Source organism: Tympanuchus pallidicinctus, unplaced genomic scaffold, assembly GCF_026119805.1.
Source record: "Tympanuchus pallidicinctus isolate F22 unplaced genomic scaffold, pur_lepc_1.0 scaffold22, whole genome shotgun sequence".
Lineage (NCBI taxonomy): Eukaryota > Metazoa > Chordata > Aves > Galliformes > Phasianidae > Tympanuchus > Tympanuchus pallidicinctus.
In genome coordinates, this window is record NW_026294739.1 from 17,277,783 (window position 1) to 17,296,369 (window position 18,587).

Consider the following 18,587-nt stretch of genomic DNA (forward strand, 5'->3'; position numbering starts at 1 on the left):
TCCATCCCATGGCAAATTAGTTAACTGTAAACAGATTTCCTGTTGTTGTTGTAGGGGAGGCTAATAGAGCAGCGAGCTTCTGGTGTTCGGTGTGTGTTGTGCTTTTATGTGCGCTCTGTGGGGAATTGAAGAGAGGAAAGGAATTCCTCTTGAACTGGCTTCTGTTCAGGATGTGGTGTTGCGCTGCTTTCCTTCAGGGCCTCCTTGTTCTTTCTCCTGTTTGGCATCATTTTGGGGGTAATATCAATTAGTTACTTCAAACAGCGAGTGCTCTGAATGAATGATAAATGCTTAATGCAGAATGCAAGAAGTTCAAAGCATGTAAATATTGAAACGTACCATTCCCTTCTGCCAGCTCAGGCAGAATGGCAGCAGCCCTCTGTGCTGATCATTTCAATTGGAAGGGACCCTTAAAGGTCACCTAGTCCAAGTCCCCTGCATTGAGCGGGGAAACGATCTTTTGCACCATCACTCATCTTGCAGTTAAAATGCTCTAAGTGTTTCAAACTTTGTTTATGTTTTTGTTGTTGTTGTTCTTTTGTTTTTGTTTTTTAAGTTCAGTGTTATCAGTGCACTTGGTACGTACACTTAATTTTGCAGGAAGAGATCAGAATAGTACATAATATCTGAGCAGCGAATTGTAACTGCAGTAATACAGCTCAGGACTTCCCGTTCGGCTTCAGCTGTGTCTGTGTGTGTTGCTACAGAGAGGGAGTGGGACACTTGTCCAATCCAGGCTGGTGGATGGAAGGGGTTTTCCAAGGTTTGGCAGGGGCAGTATTGAATGAACTGATGTGCTTTAGTAGGAAGCTGCTGATCTCTGCCACCATTGACTTCTCACCCATCTGGGTAACTTGGTAATAGAGTACTGGTAGGGTTCATAGAGTCTGAAGGTGATGTGAATTTGTAGCGCTGCCCGCTGTTGAAGGCACGAGTTGCCTTTTTTGGGTTTGGCCCTGGTTTTAAGGAGGTATTTGGAAAGTTTGAATGTTGGCTGTAATGCATTTGTCAGCCTTTATGGCAGGAGCTTAGTATTTAGAAAAAAAAAATTGCTGTTTTCCTCATCTTCGTCCATCTGGGAGAGGTTTTTTGTTCCATGAACTGTATTTCGCTTCAGACAGCTTTTTTTTTTTTTTTTTTTTTTTTTGATAGGTAGTTCTTCTGTTGTTGTGCCCAGGCAGTGTTCCTGTTCTTTTACCCCCAAGCCTTTCTCCTTAATCCCTTAGTTTATGTTAGATTTCTCTCTAGTGATTTCATCGGTAATGAATATCCGTGGTAGGAACCTCAGTGTTACATAAAGGTGTGATCAGTAATTGTTCTGATCACAGGTGTATAATGTGCTTAAGTCCTAGGGAGCGGTTCAGCTTTGAAGTCACTTGTGGAAATTAACTCTGTGAGGGTATCCTAAGGATTCTTCCACAGAACTGCTCTTCTTAATTGGCTGATGTTACATTTCGTTCTGCAGTAGTCAGTTATGGGAAGCATAACTGGATGGGTCGGTAGAGGCCTTGTGTTTCCTATTTGTCGTCTTACTGCTGAAATATTTTAGTTGTATTCTTGGGTAAGACTGAATAAAGCTGCCACATCAGTGCTGTGCTATTTGTAAGCTGGATCCCCTCAAAGTTCCCATTTGTCTGTATGAGCAGACAGAAAGAAGAGAAATTCCACTGAAGTGAATGCGCTGTTCTGTGCTGGGGGTTTGTCATCAACTAAGGGTGAGAAGAGAGTAAAATTGTAATTTTTTAAAGCATGTTCCATGTAAGTAACCAAAAAGATGGTCTTTAATTTTTGTTTATTTGTTTTTGTTGCATAAAAATATATTATAATCCGCAGGAAACTAAATGTTATTTTAATGCTTTCTCTAAAAAGACTGGTGGAAAAATAGCTTTTATCCTTTTATCATCTGTTAAAATAAATATTGATAGAAACTATCACAATATGGTTTGTGTTACAGGTGGTGTAATACCAGGGGCTGTACTGCTGCCACATCACAATTTTGTGGGGTTTCAGAGAGTAGTTCTGGTAAGGACACTCAATGATTTATCTCTTTTACTTCTCATAATAGCGGACGAAAATTTGGTACGGTTTAGAATTAGTAATTACAGTTACATGCATTTACAGTATTTGTTAGGTATCCATTTTTGCAGTCCATTGAATGCCTACGTTAAGTGTTCTTTTATTCAGTGGTATTTTAACAGCTCCTTTTGGAGCTGTTATTGTCTAATGTGTAAATCCATATTCACTTTATTGAGAGCTGTGATAATATAACACATCAGTTCACAGCGTGGATGCATTAATAACTGGACCTTTTGACAAAGCATCTTGTATGATCTACATGGTGCATGGATCCTTAGCGTGCATCAGCTTCAGGAAGGGATGGGGGAGGCACAAAAGTTTCTGTGTTTTTGTTGCAGTGTGGGGTTTTTTTTATTTGTTTTCAAATGCCAAAGTCTTTGCTTCCTAAAGGAAAATATGAGTACGTCATTCAGAGGGCGAACACCCAGACTGTGTGCTGTTATCACTCTTCTTTGGCTTAATGTACAGTCATGATTTTGCAGTTGTTTGCATTAAGTGTATGTAAGTGCAATCCCTCTATCATTTCCCTTGACTTGGCACACTTCTCTTAAACACACTTTCTTATCTTTAGTCTCCTCTCTTCTGCGAGGCTGGAGTTTCAAAGGAGAGCAGATTACCTTACTTTTCCTAATAAAGGGAAAATTCATTCTGAACCGGTCTAGCAACAGCACTGCTTACGTATTGTGCAGGAGCACAATCGAGTGTTTGTTCTTGCAGCAGTGGATAACTGATACTGCATTGGTATCTGTAGAATTGTTAATATATGCTGTAATTTAACAAATGTCTTGTGGGCGGAGCAGATGTCTTTTTTTTTTCCTTTTCTTCAATCACAGTCTCTTAAAATTTTTTTCATGAGCCTTCCTTGAGTGCTGTCCTGAAGCCATAGAGGGCACTCAAAGACAGAAGGAGGTTGTTTTTAAAAACTTAGCCTGCAAACAGACCCCCACAGCCCACAGAAGGAAACTGCTGACTGTTCTTAATGGCCTTGTTCTTGCAAGGCACTGTTGTACTGGCTGTGCTCCAACAAATCACTTAAGCAATTGAAGTCAATGGGACTATAATATGCTTACATATTCTTCTGGATTGATCCCTAGCTTTCTATACTTTCACAAGCTGTTTTCCATCTTCTAAAAGCAAGGTGGGGTGCACATAAGTTCCTTAATTGAGGTTCTCAAGTCAGCCTAAGAAAGTAGGAGGAAGCCTGTTTGTGTTGGCGATTTATTGTTTGTTGGGTTTTATTGTTTGTTTTTTTTGTTTTCCCCTCACCCCTTTTTTTTGTCTTTCAAATTTCTACCAGGTGGTAATTTAGGGAAGTCAAAGGATGCCGTTTGAAGATGCAAGTGAAGGGTGTAAAGATTGAAACAGTTTTCACTGTTGTCATTGAACTAGATTGGCACATCTGAGATATTTGTGTGTGGTAGCATTCATGCTGTATATTTTCCAGCCCTGTAAACAGCTAATACTTTGAACATGCATAATTAACACATGTACACTCACGTTAGTTTCTAAATCTTGAAGTAGAAGAATAAAAGCTCTCGGTTTTATATGAGAGGAATGGCGTCACGAAGTTTTGAGTAGCATTATTCAAGACTATTAAAAAGTGATTCTGCAAAGTAAAGCCATCACAGCTTTATAAATATTGTAAGAAATGAAAGATGCTGGGAGCTCCTTGGAGACTGAAAAATACTGAGGATTTTTCAAAATGTTGCGGGCGATTTGTGCAGTCGCTGCTGAAGTGTGATGTGATCTAGCAAAGGCCTGGCCTTCTTCCCCTCCATCATCTCTTTATTTGCAAATAACACTGCCATTACTGGAAATGGGTAAGCAGAATTTATTCACGCGTGGAATCTTGGGACTCCTGTGTTGGAGATGAGGTAAAGATAAGGCAGCGCTTGTGTTCTCAAAAGCTGTCATGTCTAATTTCTTTAAATCTGAACTAGCGGTAGTTAATGTGGTGGCTTAACTGCACAAAAGACAGCACAGAGGTCATGTGTGGGACAATTTAAAGATGATTTCTCCGCAGCTGTGTATGTAGCAGTAGCCTGCGGTTGCTGGCTGTGGTGTATTTCCATCTCTGCTGATGTTGAACTTTTCTGCATGGAAGTGTTTTCTGTACGTGAAACACAAAACCACGATTATGTTTCTAGCAGCACCAGCAGAGGAGACTGTTTGCCATTTAGCTGAGGGGAATCCATATTGGACACATGATGCATCTTCAAATGGTGATTGGGTTGCTTCAGAGGGGATTAACTCAAAAATTTATGAGCCTGGATGTCTGATGTTGGCTTAAGCAGCCAGAAGTGTCCTGATTTTGAACTTCTTGTCTGAATTGGATCCTTTGTGACTTCAATCAATTTTACAATAGTTTCTTCAGTAGACTCCTGCCTCTGCTGAACAAAACCATTGGTTTTAAATTTTAACGTTTTTTGTGTGTAGGCACTCATTGTGAGCACTTTTTCCCTCCAAACAGAAACCTTCTCCACAACAGGCTGCTCTGCAACAGCTTTTTATATACGACGTACAAAAATAAAGTTCCTTAAAAATATCTTTTAATATTTTGTAGAAACTCCTTTTGCATGCGTCTGCCATTGTGATCAGATTCTTCGAATCAAAGACCCTCTGTACAGTGCCAAATGAGCAAGAACATTTGGTACATGCCTCTAATCTTCAGAGAACACCAGTGTGATTGCTTCTAGAGATACAGGTGACTTTGCAACGTGTAGGAGCCATCTGGGGCTGTGTCACGGCAGGCATGTTCGTAGCATCTCTGGGAAGGCTTCCTTTACATAAACATGCCTCAGGACATCACAAAAAACAACAACAAAACCAGGGAGTATTGGCACTTGGCACTCATTCAGTGCTGCCAGTAGTTTTAGGCTAATTTGTTAGGTAAAAGATTGCATTTTCAGAGGACAAGGAAAGAGGCTTGTTTTTATTTTTCAGGGTGTTTAGTGAAAGAAAAGACTGTTCTTGATGATTCAGACTTTGGAACGGCTCCCAGTAAAGAAAGGATGCATTGCAGGGTATGGAAAATCTTATCAAGGACGATGACTGTGGTGTATGTCTTTTCTGTGTTACAGACACGGCAGCTCACAGTACCTGCTTTTCTTAGCGTTTTGCTAAAAGACCTTTGATACACCTTCGTTTAGAGGGGGGGAGAAGGAGAAGCAAGTGCTGGAGGTAGGGAAGGGGGTTGGATTAATGGCTATGTAAGTCTTGGAGGTGTAAGTTTTTCATTACATGGAAATACAGGTAGAGCTAATACAGATTAAGATATTCCATGCCAGAATATGTGGCAGTAAGGCAGTAATGTTTTTTCGCTCATGACAAATTACACAGAGATAGGATGTGGTGCAGAGTAGGTTGTGGAGATGCGGGGACTGAAGGTGTGATTGTTGAGTGCACAGAGCCTGGAAGTGGTGTAAATTGAGTAGGAGCACAGTTTGGCTTAGAGAACAGTCAGTGCACGGCTTCCAGGGCCGAGGTGCTTCTGTTGGACGTGTGTCCCAGTGAGGGTCTGGTGTGTGCAGCACTGACTGTGGTGTCGGCCTGCCGTCCCGCAGCGGAGCGGGGCCATCTGCTCTACCAGTCAGTTCCCTGCCTCCCCTTCTACAGCGATGCTGACAGCCACGAGAGAGAGCTGATGGGAGAACGGTGGCCCGGCAGTGCCCGAGCTTTCATGTCAGTCTCTTACCATATGGTGCTTGTGCTGTCACAAAGCTTTTAGCTGCGCTGTGCTCTGTCTGAGCAGTGGTTACGGAGCTGCTGAGCAATCCCCAGCTCCAACACTGCTGTTGCTGCTTTCGATTCTAAGAAGCCATCACATCCAAAAGTGGTTCTGTGCCCTCGTGCCTGCATGTGCATGACTACAGCAGCAGCCCTTTGTCTGCCTCTGTGTCCAGATGCATCTTGCACGTGCAGCCGATTACACCGCTATTGCAGGCTGGTGCACGGCGCAGTAGAAGAAAAAATGAGAATGCTACTTCTTTGTATTTACAACCTGAAAAACAAAAAAGGATGATTTCATTGATGGCAGTGAGGCACCGCACAGGCAAGTCGCCACATGCTTCGTTCTGCCTGTGGCTGCAGTTGGTCCCATTCGTGTATCACCTTGCCCATTCTCATCAGGAGCTCTGAGACCTGAGGGTATTCAACTTCTATTGTAGTGTTTGATTTAAACTTAACAGATGACAGGAGCTTTGAATGACAAAGAATAATGTTTTCAGACTGTTTATTTCTTAATTTACTTCGTAGTTCTTGAGAGACGTGACCTTCATCTTACAAAATACACCAAGAAGGCAAGCACTTTGTATCCTGTTCTTCATTAGGAGTCAATTCCAATAGGGCTCGTTAGAGTTTAGGTGTTTCTGGAAAATTTGGCTATCTAACTTCGGAGTTCAATGCTTTATGATCCTTTTTAACACTCATTTTTCTGAAGTAAATTTTTGAACGATCAATTAATTTTAATTCATTCAGCTGCCTCTTCTGTGGAATGTCCTGATAGTTATGTCTTGTTGGTTATTAATCTTTAATTAAAAACAACACAGCTGGAAATGCTTTCACACTGTCCTATTGTACGTGGTCTTGTGTGCGTTGGTATCCCGTCTGTTACTGCAGCTCAGATAGTGCAGTCCAGCTGATGGTGAAAGAAACGTGCTAACTGTGAGACTGCTTTAAAGACTCAGCAGCAGTTTGCACCTTACTTAATACTGTCATGGCATTTGGTTTCATTAGACATGGGGAATGAAAATGAAGTGGTGTGGGTGGTATTGGTGGAGTGGATGTGAGGAAAGTACGTCTTGCTTTGTGGATTAGTGAACTAATAAGGCTGGGATAATTGGGGATGTGCAGGAATGAATGCATCTAACGTAGATTCACAAGTTGTTTTTATAGATACGTCGTCTTCACAGTCAGTTGCAGAAAGGTATTATTTCTGCTTTGGAAAAAAGGTTTTTCCATTTCTTTTCCTTAATTTCTGAGCTCATGATGGTAATTTATCTTTGCATCTCTACTGGCTCATTCAAGGCTGCTTCAGTGACTGGTGTGGATGTATAAATGTTTGAGTTAAGGAAGTAGAGTTGAGTTTTTAATCTGAGGGTAAACTTTCTTAAGCCTTCCTTCAAACTCTTCATTCAGGCATAATGCTACAGTCACTTATGGGTTATATGTCTTTAAGTCTTGTAAATGAACATCTTGGGGCTAGAAAAAACTTGTCAACGTGCATTTAATTTATTCCAGGCTTTAGGATATGTTTTGTGGCTGCTGAAAACTTTGAATGCTAAATATGATCAGTGTTGGCACGTATTTTCAATACCAAATCCCACTGTTTGACTGCAGTTACGTTCACAGCACACTTAATATTTGGATTAGTATAGAAAAGCGTGTCTCAAGCACATTGTATTTCTGCTATTGACGCTCATAAGTACCAATCTACCTGTTTGCCATCAGTCTGTGACTCATGAGTAGCAGTGGCCTTGTCCCAAGCAGTCAGAAGGTGTTATAAAAACATACTGCCATCCTTGTGTCATTGATGCGTTGGCTTTCTTCAATGAAAGGCACTTTTTGCTTTTTTCTTCATCTCAAACAGAAAAAAAAACACTGAAAAGGAATCTCGCTTTCCTGCTTCCCCTCCAGAAAGTAGCAGCAGCTCTTTATCACTGGAACTGAGGTGATGCTTTCCCTTGTTTCCTTGTTAGATTTGAAATTGCAATAAAATGTAATTGAAGGATTAATTGAAGGATCTTTGAGTTCCGTGAGTTTGCTAATTTTTTTTCCCCACCCTATTATTATAGTTTCTCATAAGGGTTTTCCATTTCATCAGAAACAGTGGACTCAGAGCTGCTGGTACTCAGCAGGACATCCACCTCAGGAAAACATTGGCTGCTTTCAGGCACTTACTGGTTGTTAGCCACAAGCTCTGCTGCCAGAGTACGTAATTCTGAAACTTCTTTTCTCATGGGAAAGGCATGTGAGACTTAGACTTAATAACCAGGGAAGCAAGTCAGCTTTATTTGCATTTGGAATCGGTGAGCCCCTTTTCACTGCCTTTATGAACAAAACACCTTAATTTTTTTCTCCCCTTAATCAAATCACGTTTGTGTATCCCTACTGCAGTACTCATGTGCCATGCCTGATAAAATCAGAGCTTTTCTGAGGTTGCGTAGTGGGGAGAAGGCAGTCATCCAGCACTGCGAATCCTTTACTCCAGACAGATTCACAGGACTGCTCTTCTCTGCCCTGTGCTACATGTGTTGCTTTTGCACCAGGATACGGCTGAGGATGCAAGGCTGAATGGCCAAGGGCAAGTAAAATGAACAGAGTTTAGGTGGAATGAGTATCACTGGGGTTAAGGATGAATTGAATTTTATTCAACTACCAGATTGCATTGTGAGAAGTGTTGGCAACTCATCTGTTGTAACAGAAAAGCAGTAAAGGAACGTGAAGTAAGAGATTTCAGAAGGAAGTGCTGATAAAGTCAGTGCTCTTGAAAGTGGTCGGGGAGATGAGTACAGGAGAGCAGAGTCAGTGTAGGCTGTGCATGGTGAGGAGGTGAAAGCCAGGGCAAATGCATCACCACAGGCTCAAGATTGTGTGTCAGATCAGGAGATGAAAGCCAGAAGATGGATCACCAGCTTGAAAAAGATGGCAAATGCAATGGATAGAAGCTGTAAAAGGGTGATGATATTGGGAAATGGAGTCCATACAACTCTGTGAAAAAATCTCTAGTCAACACAGGGATGCTCTTGCATGTGTGCAGAGATCCTTTCTGCGGATGCTGTTGAGCTGCCATCAGGTAGCAATATAAATGTGTTACACATAGCAGGTGGAATCACTGGCAGGCTGCACGGCCCCAGTAAGTTTTACAGAGCAACAGTGAGTTGAAAATCAACAAATTACAGGAGTGTGCTAAAAAGCCTGTAGTAGTTGGCACTGTGGAGCACGGAGCTTTAGCTCGTGCTCAGGGTGAACCTCTGTAACCCATCGGTATGCAGGTCAGCTTCAGCAGTGTGGTGAAAAACTGCGTGGCTGTTAGCACACCAATATCCATCAGCTCAAGCAATTGATGTAGATGTAATCACTGTCTCTAATAGAAATGAAGTCGGGGTAATGGAACATTGTCACAGGATCAATGTCTCCTGTTTTGAAAATAAACCCCCTCAGCTTTGCCTTTGCATTTATGTACCAGCAGGCGACCATATCATTCAGTTCAATTGACACAGTCTCTAAGAGCTCTGAATGATCTATTGTGGGAACATCGGGAACAACACATTGGAAAAAATGGAATGTTCTTGATCAGACTTGCAGGCCATGGGATTCATTGGGTTTTCCAGCAGTGAAAATGAGAATAAATCAGCTGAGAGCACAAACTTAGCGCAGTACGGAGGTCGTTAACTCCATTTTTAGCTCCAATTGTTCAGTTTTTCCATATTCCTGATCAAAAATGTTGGACTGTAGCACTTGTACTTATTTTCAATGATGAGTAGTCACAAATAGAAGACATTTTTGGCTGTTGCCCCTCCCTTCCCTTAGTCTCAGCAGAAGCCAGAGGCTCTTGATAGAGCTTATTTTGACTGATTCAAGAGCTCTTCTCATTCACTTATTTTCTCTGAAATTTTTACACAGCTTGATCCAAGTGAGGATTAATGGGTGTGTTCCCACATTCATCCATAATTAATTTTTTGCTAGGGCTTTAATGCAGAGCAGGACATAAGCAGTCGTGTATTTGCACTCTCAGAACTGGGTGCATGGTTAAGAGGTACATTGCATTGGGTTTTAAACAACGTAGCAGGTAATGCTTATTGCAGTTTTCATTTTTCTTGCCCTTGATTCCAGAAATCTGATGTTAGATCCAGAGAATGCCAGCAGGCTGTTAGTTCCATGGGCTCATTAAAGCCTTTTAATAATTTGACAAAGCCTCCTCAGGAGTGGGTCTGTGCAGTTGATTGCAGGAATCTATTTCAATCAGATATTCCTGAAGAATTGTAACTTCATCTAAAGGGACGTGGCCTAAGGAGGAGTTGAACCTCAACAGCGTTTATTCAATATCGAGTATAAGTAGCAGAACCATCCTAAGTCAGTATAGGGAATTACAAAATACAGCTGCCACGAAGCACTGTAAGATGCTGTACAGCTGTGTGGGAAGCTGGGTGTGACTCCAGAGAGGAATGGAAGCTTTGGAGCCCAAGCACGGGAAGAGTGGCACTGACTGCATCGTCACTGGTCTCTGCTTTCACAGCCAGGATCCCGGCCTCCTGGGTCACGTAGCGTATGACTTTGGGGAGGAGGTTCATAGTTCAGTAATTAAATACTACTTTGCTCTAGGCAAAACCAGCAAATAGGTTTCATCTGCAGCTTATTTTGTAATAGTGCTCAGGACTGTGCCTGGTGTTCCTGGGGACTGAGTGCTCAGATAAGTAGACAGTAACTGTTATTTTTAGCTGAGTTTTTGGGTGGTTTTTATTGGCTTTTTTTCTTTTCCTTTCAGGGTTGCAGTTCTTTTTCTTCCGAAAATTGCAGACTGGCTTTGTCATCTTGTATGCTTCATACTCTCAAATTGGCACAGAAAGACAGAGACTGCTGCCATAAATTAGGTCACTAAAGCTGAAGTACAGAATACAAATATTTACTGCCTGAGCTAAGGAAAACAATTCAGATGAGGAAAGGAAAATGTATTTATTTATTTTAGTATTTGGCAATGAAGCTGTATTCCTGAGATAATAAGTAAAACAAAGCAGTGGAGTTGTAAGATAAGCCTGAGAAGCACTTCTTAAATTGCTGCAAGGAAAACTAGCAGGGCTTGACCTTATGGTAAATCACTACAAAGGTTCATGAGGTAGAATTACAGTTAATTTTTCATGCAGGTTCACATTTGGCATAGATTTAGCCTTAACAGCAAAAAAAACCCAAAGGAGATAGGGTGCTTAAAGATAGCAGTGTGAAAATACAGGTAAAAATGCAGAAAACAAGATAGCATTCATTTTAGAGTATATTTAAAAAGAGAAAAGTGCATATGTGTGATTTTAAAAATATTTACGTCTAAATTAAAAGTTAGTGAGAATTCCTAATTGCAGATTTCTCAGATAGTCGGAGGATCTCCTTAAGGAGTGATCTGTGCTGTGCCCTTTTCTCGGAGGAAGGTTTGAAGGAATGACTGGGATTCCTCAAAGCAGTTGAGTTAAAACAGTGAAAAAGACAGGTTTTTTCCCTTCTTTTGAAGTATTCATTTTGATTGAAATTAAATTGATTTGATCAGTTGATACACAGAAGGGCATACAATACTGGCTGCGTACTGTAGATTTGAAATACAGGATTCACCGGTTTGTTCATACAAGTTGTCCATTGCAATCAGTTTTTAAACAGTTCTATCTATAAAACTCCTTGGAAGATTTCTTGCTGAGTTTGGAAACATTGTGGAGCAGCCACATCCTGGGGAAGAGCCCTGGAAAACACTGGGAATAAAACAGCGGCCACCAGGAGAGGAGTTCCATGAGGCAACAGACCAAAACTTGGGTTCTGCGGGCTGCTCACAGCATGAGCTGTGTGTGCTGTGTGTGTGCTGTGTGTGTGTGCTGTGTGTGTGCTGTGTGTGTGCTGTGTGTGTGCAATGTGTGTGCAGTGTGTGTGCAGTGTGTGTGCAGTGTGTGTGCTGTGTGTGTGCTGTGTGTGTGCTGTGTGTGTGCTGTGTGTGTGCAGTGTGTGTGCAGTGTGTGTGCAGTGTGTGTGCTGTGTGTGTGCTGTGTGTGTGCTGTGTGTGTGCTGTGTGTGTGCTGTGTGTGTGCTGTGTGTGTGCAGTGTGTGTGCAGTGTGTGTGCTGTGTGTGTGCTGTGTGTGTGCTGTGTGTGTGCTGTGTGTGCGGTGTGTGTGCGGTGTGTGTGCGGTGTGTGTGCTGTGTGTGTGCTGTGTGTGTGCTGTGTGTGTGCTGTGTGTGTGCTGTGTGTGCTGTGTGTGTGCTGTGTGTGTGCTGTGTGTGTGCTGTGTGTGTGCTGTGTGTGTGCTGTGTGTGTGCTGTGTGTGTGCTGTGTGTGTGCTGTGTGTGTGCTGTGTGTGCTGTGTGTGTGCTGTGTGTGTGCTGTGTGTGTGCTGTGTGTGTGCTGTGTGTGTGCTGTGTGTGTGCTGTGTGTGCTGTGTGCTGACCAAAGAGCTGTCAGGTTTTCATGGAAGAGGACGGAATGACGAGGATTTGTGGCAGTGTTGTTGGTGTAGGAGATGCTACTGTTTTTGTAGCCAGGCTTCTGTTTTCCGTGCAAAAATGGAGTGGGTTGTTCACATCTGAACATTGAACACTTCTTAGAGCTACCCAGAGCATTAGCTGTTCCCTTTAACGTATCGCATTGGTATCAAACTGACGATTGCTGTGTTTGGGGAATTGCTGTTTGCAGCAGCTTGCCAGGCGGTTCTGTTATCATACCTAATGAGGATGTGCTGAGCCCACCTCACACTGCTGGATTCTTTCTTAAGCTGTTGTTGGATGTAAGGAGTAAGTCTGAACTGTAGTAAATCCACTATATATTATAAAACAGTAATGAAGAGGCACAGAATGCTAATCTCATGTATAAACTTTCTCTGCCAGTTCACCGTCTTTTTGTTGTTTTTTTTTTTAAAGCACAGAAAAGCTATTAGGCAAGGAGCCATATCAAGCAGCATCTGTTCTCCAGCATTTGGCATGAACCTGGAATAAGAGTACAAAGCTAGCATAAGCATGTATGGTAGAATAATAATTTGTCAGAAATGCAATCAGATTGGTGCTGCTGGGTACCCACCAGTCTGTAGATCCAGTTTTCATGATAGTGGAGCTTGACCTCTCTAGAATGAATTCTACTTGCAAGTGCCACACAAAGTATGAAAGAACATGGATGGTCCTTGAGGGCAGGAGATGCCACACTAACTGCAGCACACTGGTGCTTTGGAGTCACAGTTGTGTTGCAAAATACAGGCACGTTTTCACTGAGCGGAAGCTGAGATGGAGTTGGTGTGCGGGCTCTGAGATGAGAAACCTAATTTCCTTTGAAAGAATAGTTTCTGAATGACTTTGACTCCAGCCATCGATTCGCTGCTTGGTTGAGTCGGGGGAATTTGTCAAAAGCACAGGAGTGAATCTTTTGAGTTTCTTATTGACGTGTGACACACTGAGCTTTTGCCTACATCTTGAGGCCACCGTAAGTATAGGCAGTTGGCTTTTATTTTGTGGCTGGTATGTTATATGCCTGCTAAATTAATAATGCCCTGGGATACTTTGGTACTGTATTGATTGGAATTTCACTAGTGCTGTGCATCCTGCCAGTGCCTGTGGCCCAGTGGTTTGGGGTGCTATGGGGGAAGAGCACAGTTGTCTGCCACTGGCACACTGGCATTGCTGAGCGTGACTGGGACACGTGCGGGTTAAAACAGAGCCTGAGCAGCGTGCTGAGGTGGATTTAGGGCCACCAGGAGCTGCTCCAGGGCTGGAGAGCATTGTGTCTGTGGCTGAGACCCCTCTGCAGGGGCTGTGGGTGAGGCCTTGTGCCTTATTGCTGCTGTGCTTTCCCCAAAGCTGCTGTGGGAAGGCTCAGTCCTTGGGCCATGGGGTGGAGGTCAGGCTGGCTCCCGCAGGTGCCCTGGTTGGTGCTGACTGGAAGCGTGTTGGGGGGAAAGAATGATGGAATCCCTTCGTTCTGTATTGCTGCAGCATTTTCCCTTTGGGGGTGGCAGGGAGAGTCGTTTGGTTCTGTGTTCCTTAGTCAGCTCCTCGCTTCCCTGGGATGTGCAGTGGGTGAGCAGCAGCCTGCTAGGGAGGGAGCACCACAAAAGCCTCTCAGATTGAGACAAGCACTGAAAAAACGGGTAAAGCAATATCTTGACTTTTTTTTTTTTTTTTTAAAGGAAACTTTAGCAGCCTTTTCGGTTTCATGCCCTCACCAGGAAAGCTGTGTATTTATTTAACACATTTCTGCATTTTTGGAGTTGTTACCGTTGCAAAGGCAGTGCTGCACTGCCACCTGTTGGCAGCCGGGCAGGAACGTGCATTTCCAGCAGTGGCAGCGCCTGTCCTTGCCTTGCCACAGCTTGCTTAGAAACACTTTGTGCCAGCCTTGAAAAATTACACTCATTTGACTGGGGCAGGGTGAGTAGCACTTCTGACAGCCAAACAAAACGTTAGCTTTTTTCTTTGGTTATCCAGCTGCGTAACGTGTGGCAGGTAAATGTGTGACATTTCAGCAGTTCTGCTTTCAGTGGGGAGTCTGTTCTGTATTAATAATACAGATCTTCTCTGTGTAGAAAATAGTGCTCATATCCGATCCTTGCGTTTTGATCCATCTTTCTGGATGATGCAGTGAGGTGTTAAAAGTCAGTAGCAGACTCATGAAACAAACACTGCCATTTGCGTGTCTAATGTGAAAAGGCATCTTTACAAGACTTTTAAAATGGAGTTACTGCTTCTTTCTGAAGGGTATTGCACCTCTTCTGTAGAACTTTCCTGCAATGAGCAGACTTTGAAGATGATTTGCTCCAGGTTTGACCGCAAATACAGCTGATTAAATCAGTGTTTGGTGCTGCGTGTGCTGTAACCGGTTGTCAGTGCATGAAATGCCTGGAATGGTATTCATTTCACACACTTAATGAACAATCCCTCAAAGTAATTTGTTAGGTGTACGGCGTGCATCCAGCGGCCATGGATGGGCAGTGCAAGGATAGTGTTGATGTATCTTTGGAAGCTGAGCTGCGTTAGCAAGAGGCTGTACTGGAGTCATTATTTTTTCCTTAAATAGAGTTGAGAAGGTTTTACGTAGCTCTGCATTTTTATTTATCTTAAGAAACCAAAGGCAGTTTCTTGCATTCCCCACTGTGACCCATTTAAGTGCAGGAATGCCCAAATCCTGGATTTCTGTGCCCATGGTTAGCATCATTCACAGCTCCCAGATCCCTGCTCCCATGCACAACAGTCCAAACTCTCCTTCCTGGGTCCCACCAACCCCTATGCTGTCTGGATTCATCATGTAGCCCCCTGTTTCTGGCGAGTTCAGTTGAGTCTCTTCACTCTGTTCAGCTGCTAACACAATGGGGCTTGCTGAAAAGTCACATTTGTGAAAGCTTTTTACACTGCCATATTTGTTAGTATTTGACTGATGAATTTCAGAAGTTAGATGGGCAGAGAGACTCTGTGGTTATTTTGTCCTGTCTTTTTAGGAAATCTTGCTAGGAAAATGAAGTGCTACAAAGAATATGTGAATTTTACTACTTGGCAGTCTTGTAATGCAAATCATAATCTTTTACTTGCTGCTTACTGCTGCGTTCATAGCTTTCCCACCTGGAGAGCAGTGATGAATCACCTGCTCATGCAGCCATGTAGCTGGAAGTAGCTAACTTCTTGTTCTGAAGCACACAAGAAAACCTGCACTCTAGTCCTTCTTTGTACTGTTTTTTTTTTAATGCCAGATCCAGGTCAGACCTCATCCAATATCTATAGGATACCTTCTCTGATGAGTTCCATGTAAATCATGGTGGCATCTGGGCAAAGCACTACTAAGGTCTGCTCCTATTAGGCGCTGGAGGTGGGCATCATTTCATGTTCTGGAAGCTCATGTTCCTACTTGTTTGTATGATGTTATGGAAAACGTCAGGACTTTCATTTTTGAACATTCAGAAGTCATGGAAATATTCTTAAAAGTGAGGCTTAAGGAAGAAGAAATACTGTAGGCTGTCTTGACTTTGTCTTAAATCCTGTTCTTGCTTGATATTCAAAATCTCTAATAGTACTCTGAAAGTACATATATTCTCATGCATTATTTGCCTTGCTAAATATTTACTTCTAATAAAATCCTGAGGAAAAAATGTTGTATATATACATATGTATGTATTCATATCCGTAAATATTTTTAATCACTGATGAAAGGCACACAGAACTGTTACTGACATGCTCTGTTTGAAGTTCACCTCTAATTTTAAGGATTACTTTCATAGAGCATAAGTACGGGGCTGAGGTGTTTTCTGATTTTTGGTGGAAATAGTTGGGTTTGGGTTGAACATGCACAGTGCTGTAGTCCATAATATACCTTTAACTAGAGCAGAGATACTTGGACATTGAAGTAGATCAGAAAGTAGAAGTGAGATACAGGCTGGATGCCAAAGTCATCGTTATCCAGATGTTGAAAAAATGTATTTCGTAGAAGTAATGTTGATTAGGTGAAACTCTTGATTTTTGAATGCCTCCCCAGTCCATTTCAATTTTACATCATCTGCAAGCGTGGCCCTTCAGTATTTAATTTACTGACCTTAATGTTGCTAAGAGAGAAATGACATTTTAATGACTGTGGTGGACTTACATTATCAAAATCATTGACTGTGCTGCCAGGGAGCTACTTCATTTGTAGATCTACAGCATTTGTGAAGAAATATGTTACAGTTCCTAAAAAATGTTTAATTAACCTACTTTTCTTATTTTTAGGGTTGTGTCCTTTGTTGTGACCTCATGGTTTAACTGGGAATAAAGATGAGTATAAGCAGTGATGAGGTTAACTTCCTGGTTTATAGATACTTGCAAGAGTCAGGTGAGTTTTTTCAATTATGGTTGTTTTAACAATGTTTAATTTATTTGGTTTTCATCTGCAAATGACTTCAGCAAATGCAAACTCAGTTAATTATTTTGCCAGTAGGCATGTGCTTCTGTTTCATGGTGTTTCTTCCCAACAAGAGGATGAATTCCTGCCAAGTTACCTTCTGTAACTTAATCAGATTTAGTCATTTGGAGATTTCAGATGGCAGTCAACCAAGGACTCACTTGATTACTAGAAATGCATTTTCCTGGAGATCCTTTTCAGCTACAGGATCACAGCAGTACTTTGCACTGTACTCTTTGGGGCTACTTGAATAGGAGAGGAGGGGAAGAAGGATGATATCCACAAACACAGTTTTCTGCTCTGTCTTGAAGTATTCATGCTGGTGCTCCTGTGAGCTGATGTTGCACGACCACATTCCTTGCCTGAATGTGGCTGTGGGAAGGGAAGATTTGCTGTATTTCAGATGAAAAAATGGCTTCATCCTCCTGTGTACGGCTCAGCTGAAGTCTTCTGCTTCTAGGAGTAACAGCTGAACACGGGTGAATATTGTCAAACACACCAAGAACCTTTTTTTTTTTTTTTGCTCTGTGTATCCAAACTGACTGCATCTGTACAACATGAGAAGGAACTCTGTAGCCATCCCTTAGCATACTTCTAAAAACTTCCAAAAGAGCAGCAGTTTGGGTTGCAGGTTGGAGTTTCTAGATGTGACCATGCGGCTGCAGGGCTTTTTGTGGTGGTTGTTGCTCTTGAAACTAGGAGCAGAAACAACATTAGCTTTTACTCACAGCTATGATATTGATTGCTTAAAGCAGTCTGCATTTAGACCACACAGATTTAGCTGGAAATCAGGGCATGTCCAGTCTATGAACCAATGATGACTGTCAGCTGGCAGGGTGGTATGTGCACATACAAGAAGTCTGCCCTTAGGCCTTATGGTGACAGTGCAAAGAATCAACATCAGTGTGTATGGTACCTTGCTGTTCCAACATTTACTGGTTATTATTTTTCATTACTCTTTGCTGATGGAAGGGCTTCAGGCTTCTTGAAAACTTGTCTCATGGTTATGCATCATCAAGTCAGATAGGTGATAGTTAAATTCAGTGAAGTAAGACTCCTTTAGCTGAGTTTTTCCTAGGTAACTGTTGAGATTGCTTAGGTTTATATGAAGAAAAGGAGTCAAGAACGTTAAGAATAGTAGGAAGAAGTAAAAACTGGCTGGATGGAATTCTTTGGTCCAGTTTTACACATCTAGTTTTAATGGGCTTTATTGTCAGCTTCTCAAATTCCTTGTATTTTACCAGATCTTATCTTAGCATGTTACCACTGGCCCAGATCTGGCGATGAGAGAGGCTCAACCTCTTACAAAAACGGCGTACAGTAGATGATTGGCTTTGGAAAATAATGTCGTAGATAATTCCAAGAGTTAGAGGTATTTCTCTCTTCTTACAGTCCCACCCAGGTGTCAGTAACTAGTAACAGTAACTGTCCTTCTTGTAGGTGTGTGTATGTAGGGTTTTTTGTTTATTTGTTTGTTTTTTGCTTTAGTTGAGTACTTTACCTGCAGCTGTGGTATTTATTTATTTTCTTTTTACTCAAGAGACTGTGTCTTTAATGTGTACAGCTTTCCTGCAGAGCTGGTGGAGGCTGATGCAGCATCTGTCCACTGCTTATCAACTTCTCAAACTGAGACAAGGAAGCACCAGAAACAGTGATGGATGGCAAAGCTTTTCAGTCTCTGCTTGTCAGAAGATAGAAGAAACTCTTTGTTTCACCTGAGTTTATAGAAAGCTATTACACATTCTCATTCCAGTTGCAGAGGGCTTTAGTCACAGAAACCAAATTTTAAAATTGCTTTATCTTCGTTTGAAAGTTTGCAGGCAGCTTGGTTATCTGACAGCAAAAGACAAGAGGAGTAACTTCAGAAAAAGTGTCAGTGATTGCTGAAGCAAATGCTTTTCTCCAGGTTCAGTTCAC

At 42.1% G+C, this 18,587-nt stretch overlaps 1 protein-coding gene across 8 annotated transcripts in view; it reads left to right on the top strand.

Moving 5' to 3' along the window:
• The window catches only part of TBL1XR1 (TBL1X/Y related 1), a 380,885-nt gene that overhangs the window by 344,493 nt on the left and 17,805 nt on the right, over positions 1-18,587 (top strand). For 4 of the 8 annotated variants that reach the window (XM_052686536.1, XM_052686538.1, XM_052686539.1 and 1 more), the window contains 2 exons: positions 1,955-2,022; positions 16,499-16,601. In XM_052686536.1, coding sequence (XP_052542496.1) covers positions 16,544-16,601 — 58 coding nt within the window. In that variant the 5' untranslated portion in view covers positions 1,955-2,022; positions 16,499-16,543. The remainder of the gene's footprint in view (positions 1-1,954; positions 2,023-16,498; positions 16,602-18,587) is intronic. The other 4 variants (XM_052686537.1, XM_052686541.1, XM_052686542.1 and 1 more) reach the window with 1 other exon arrangement.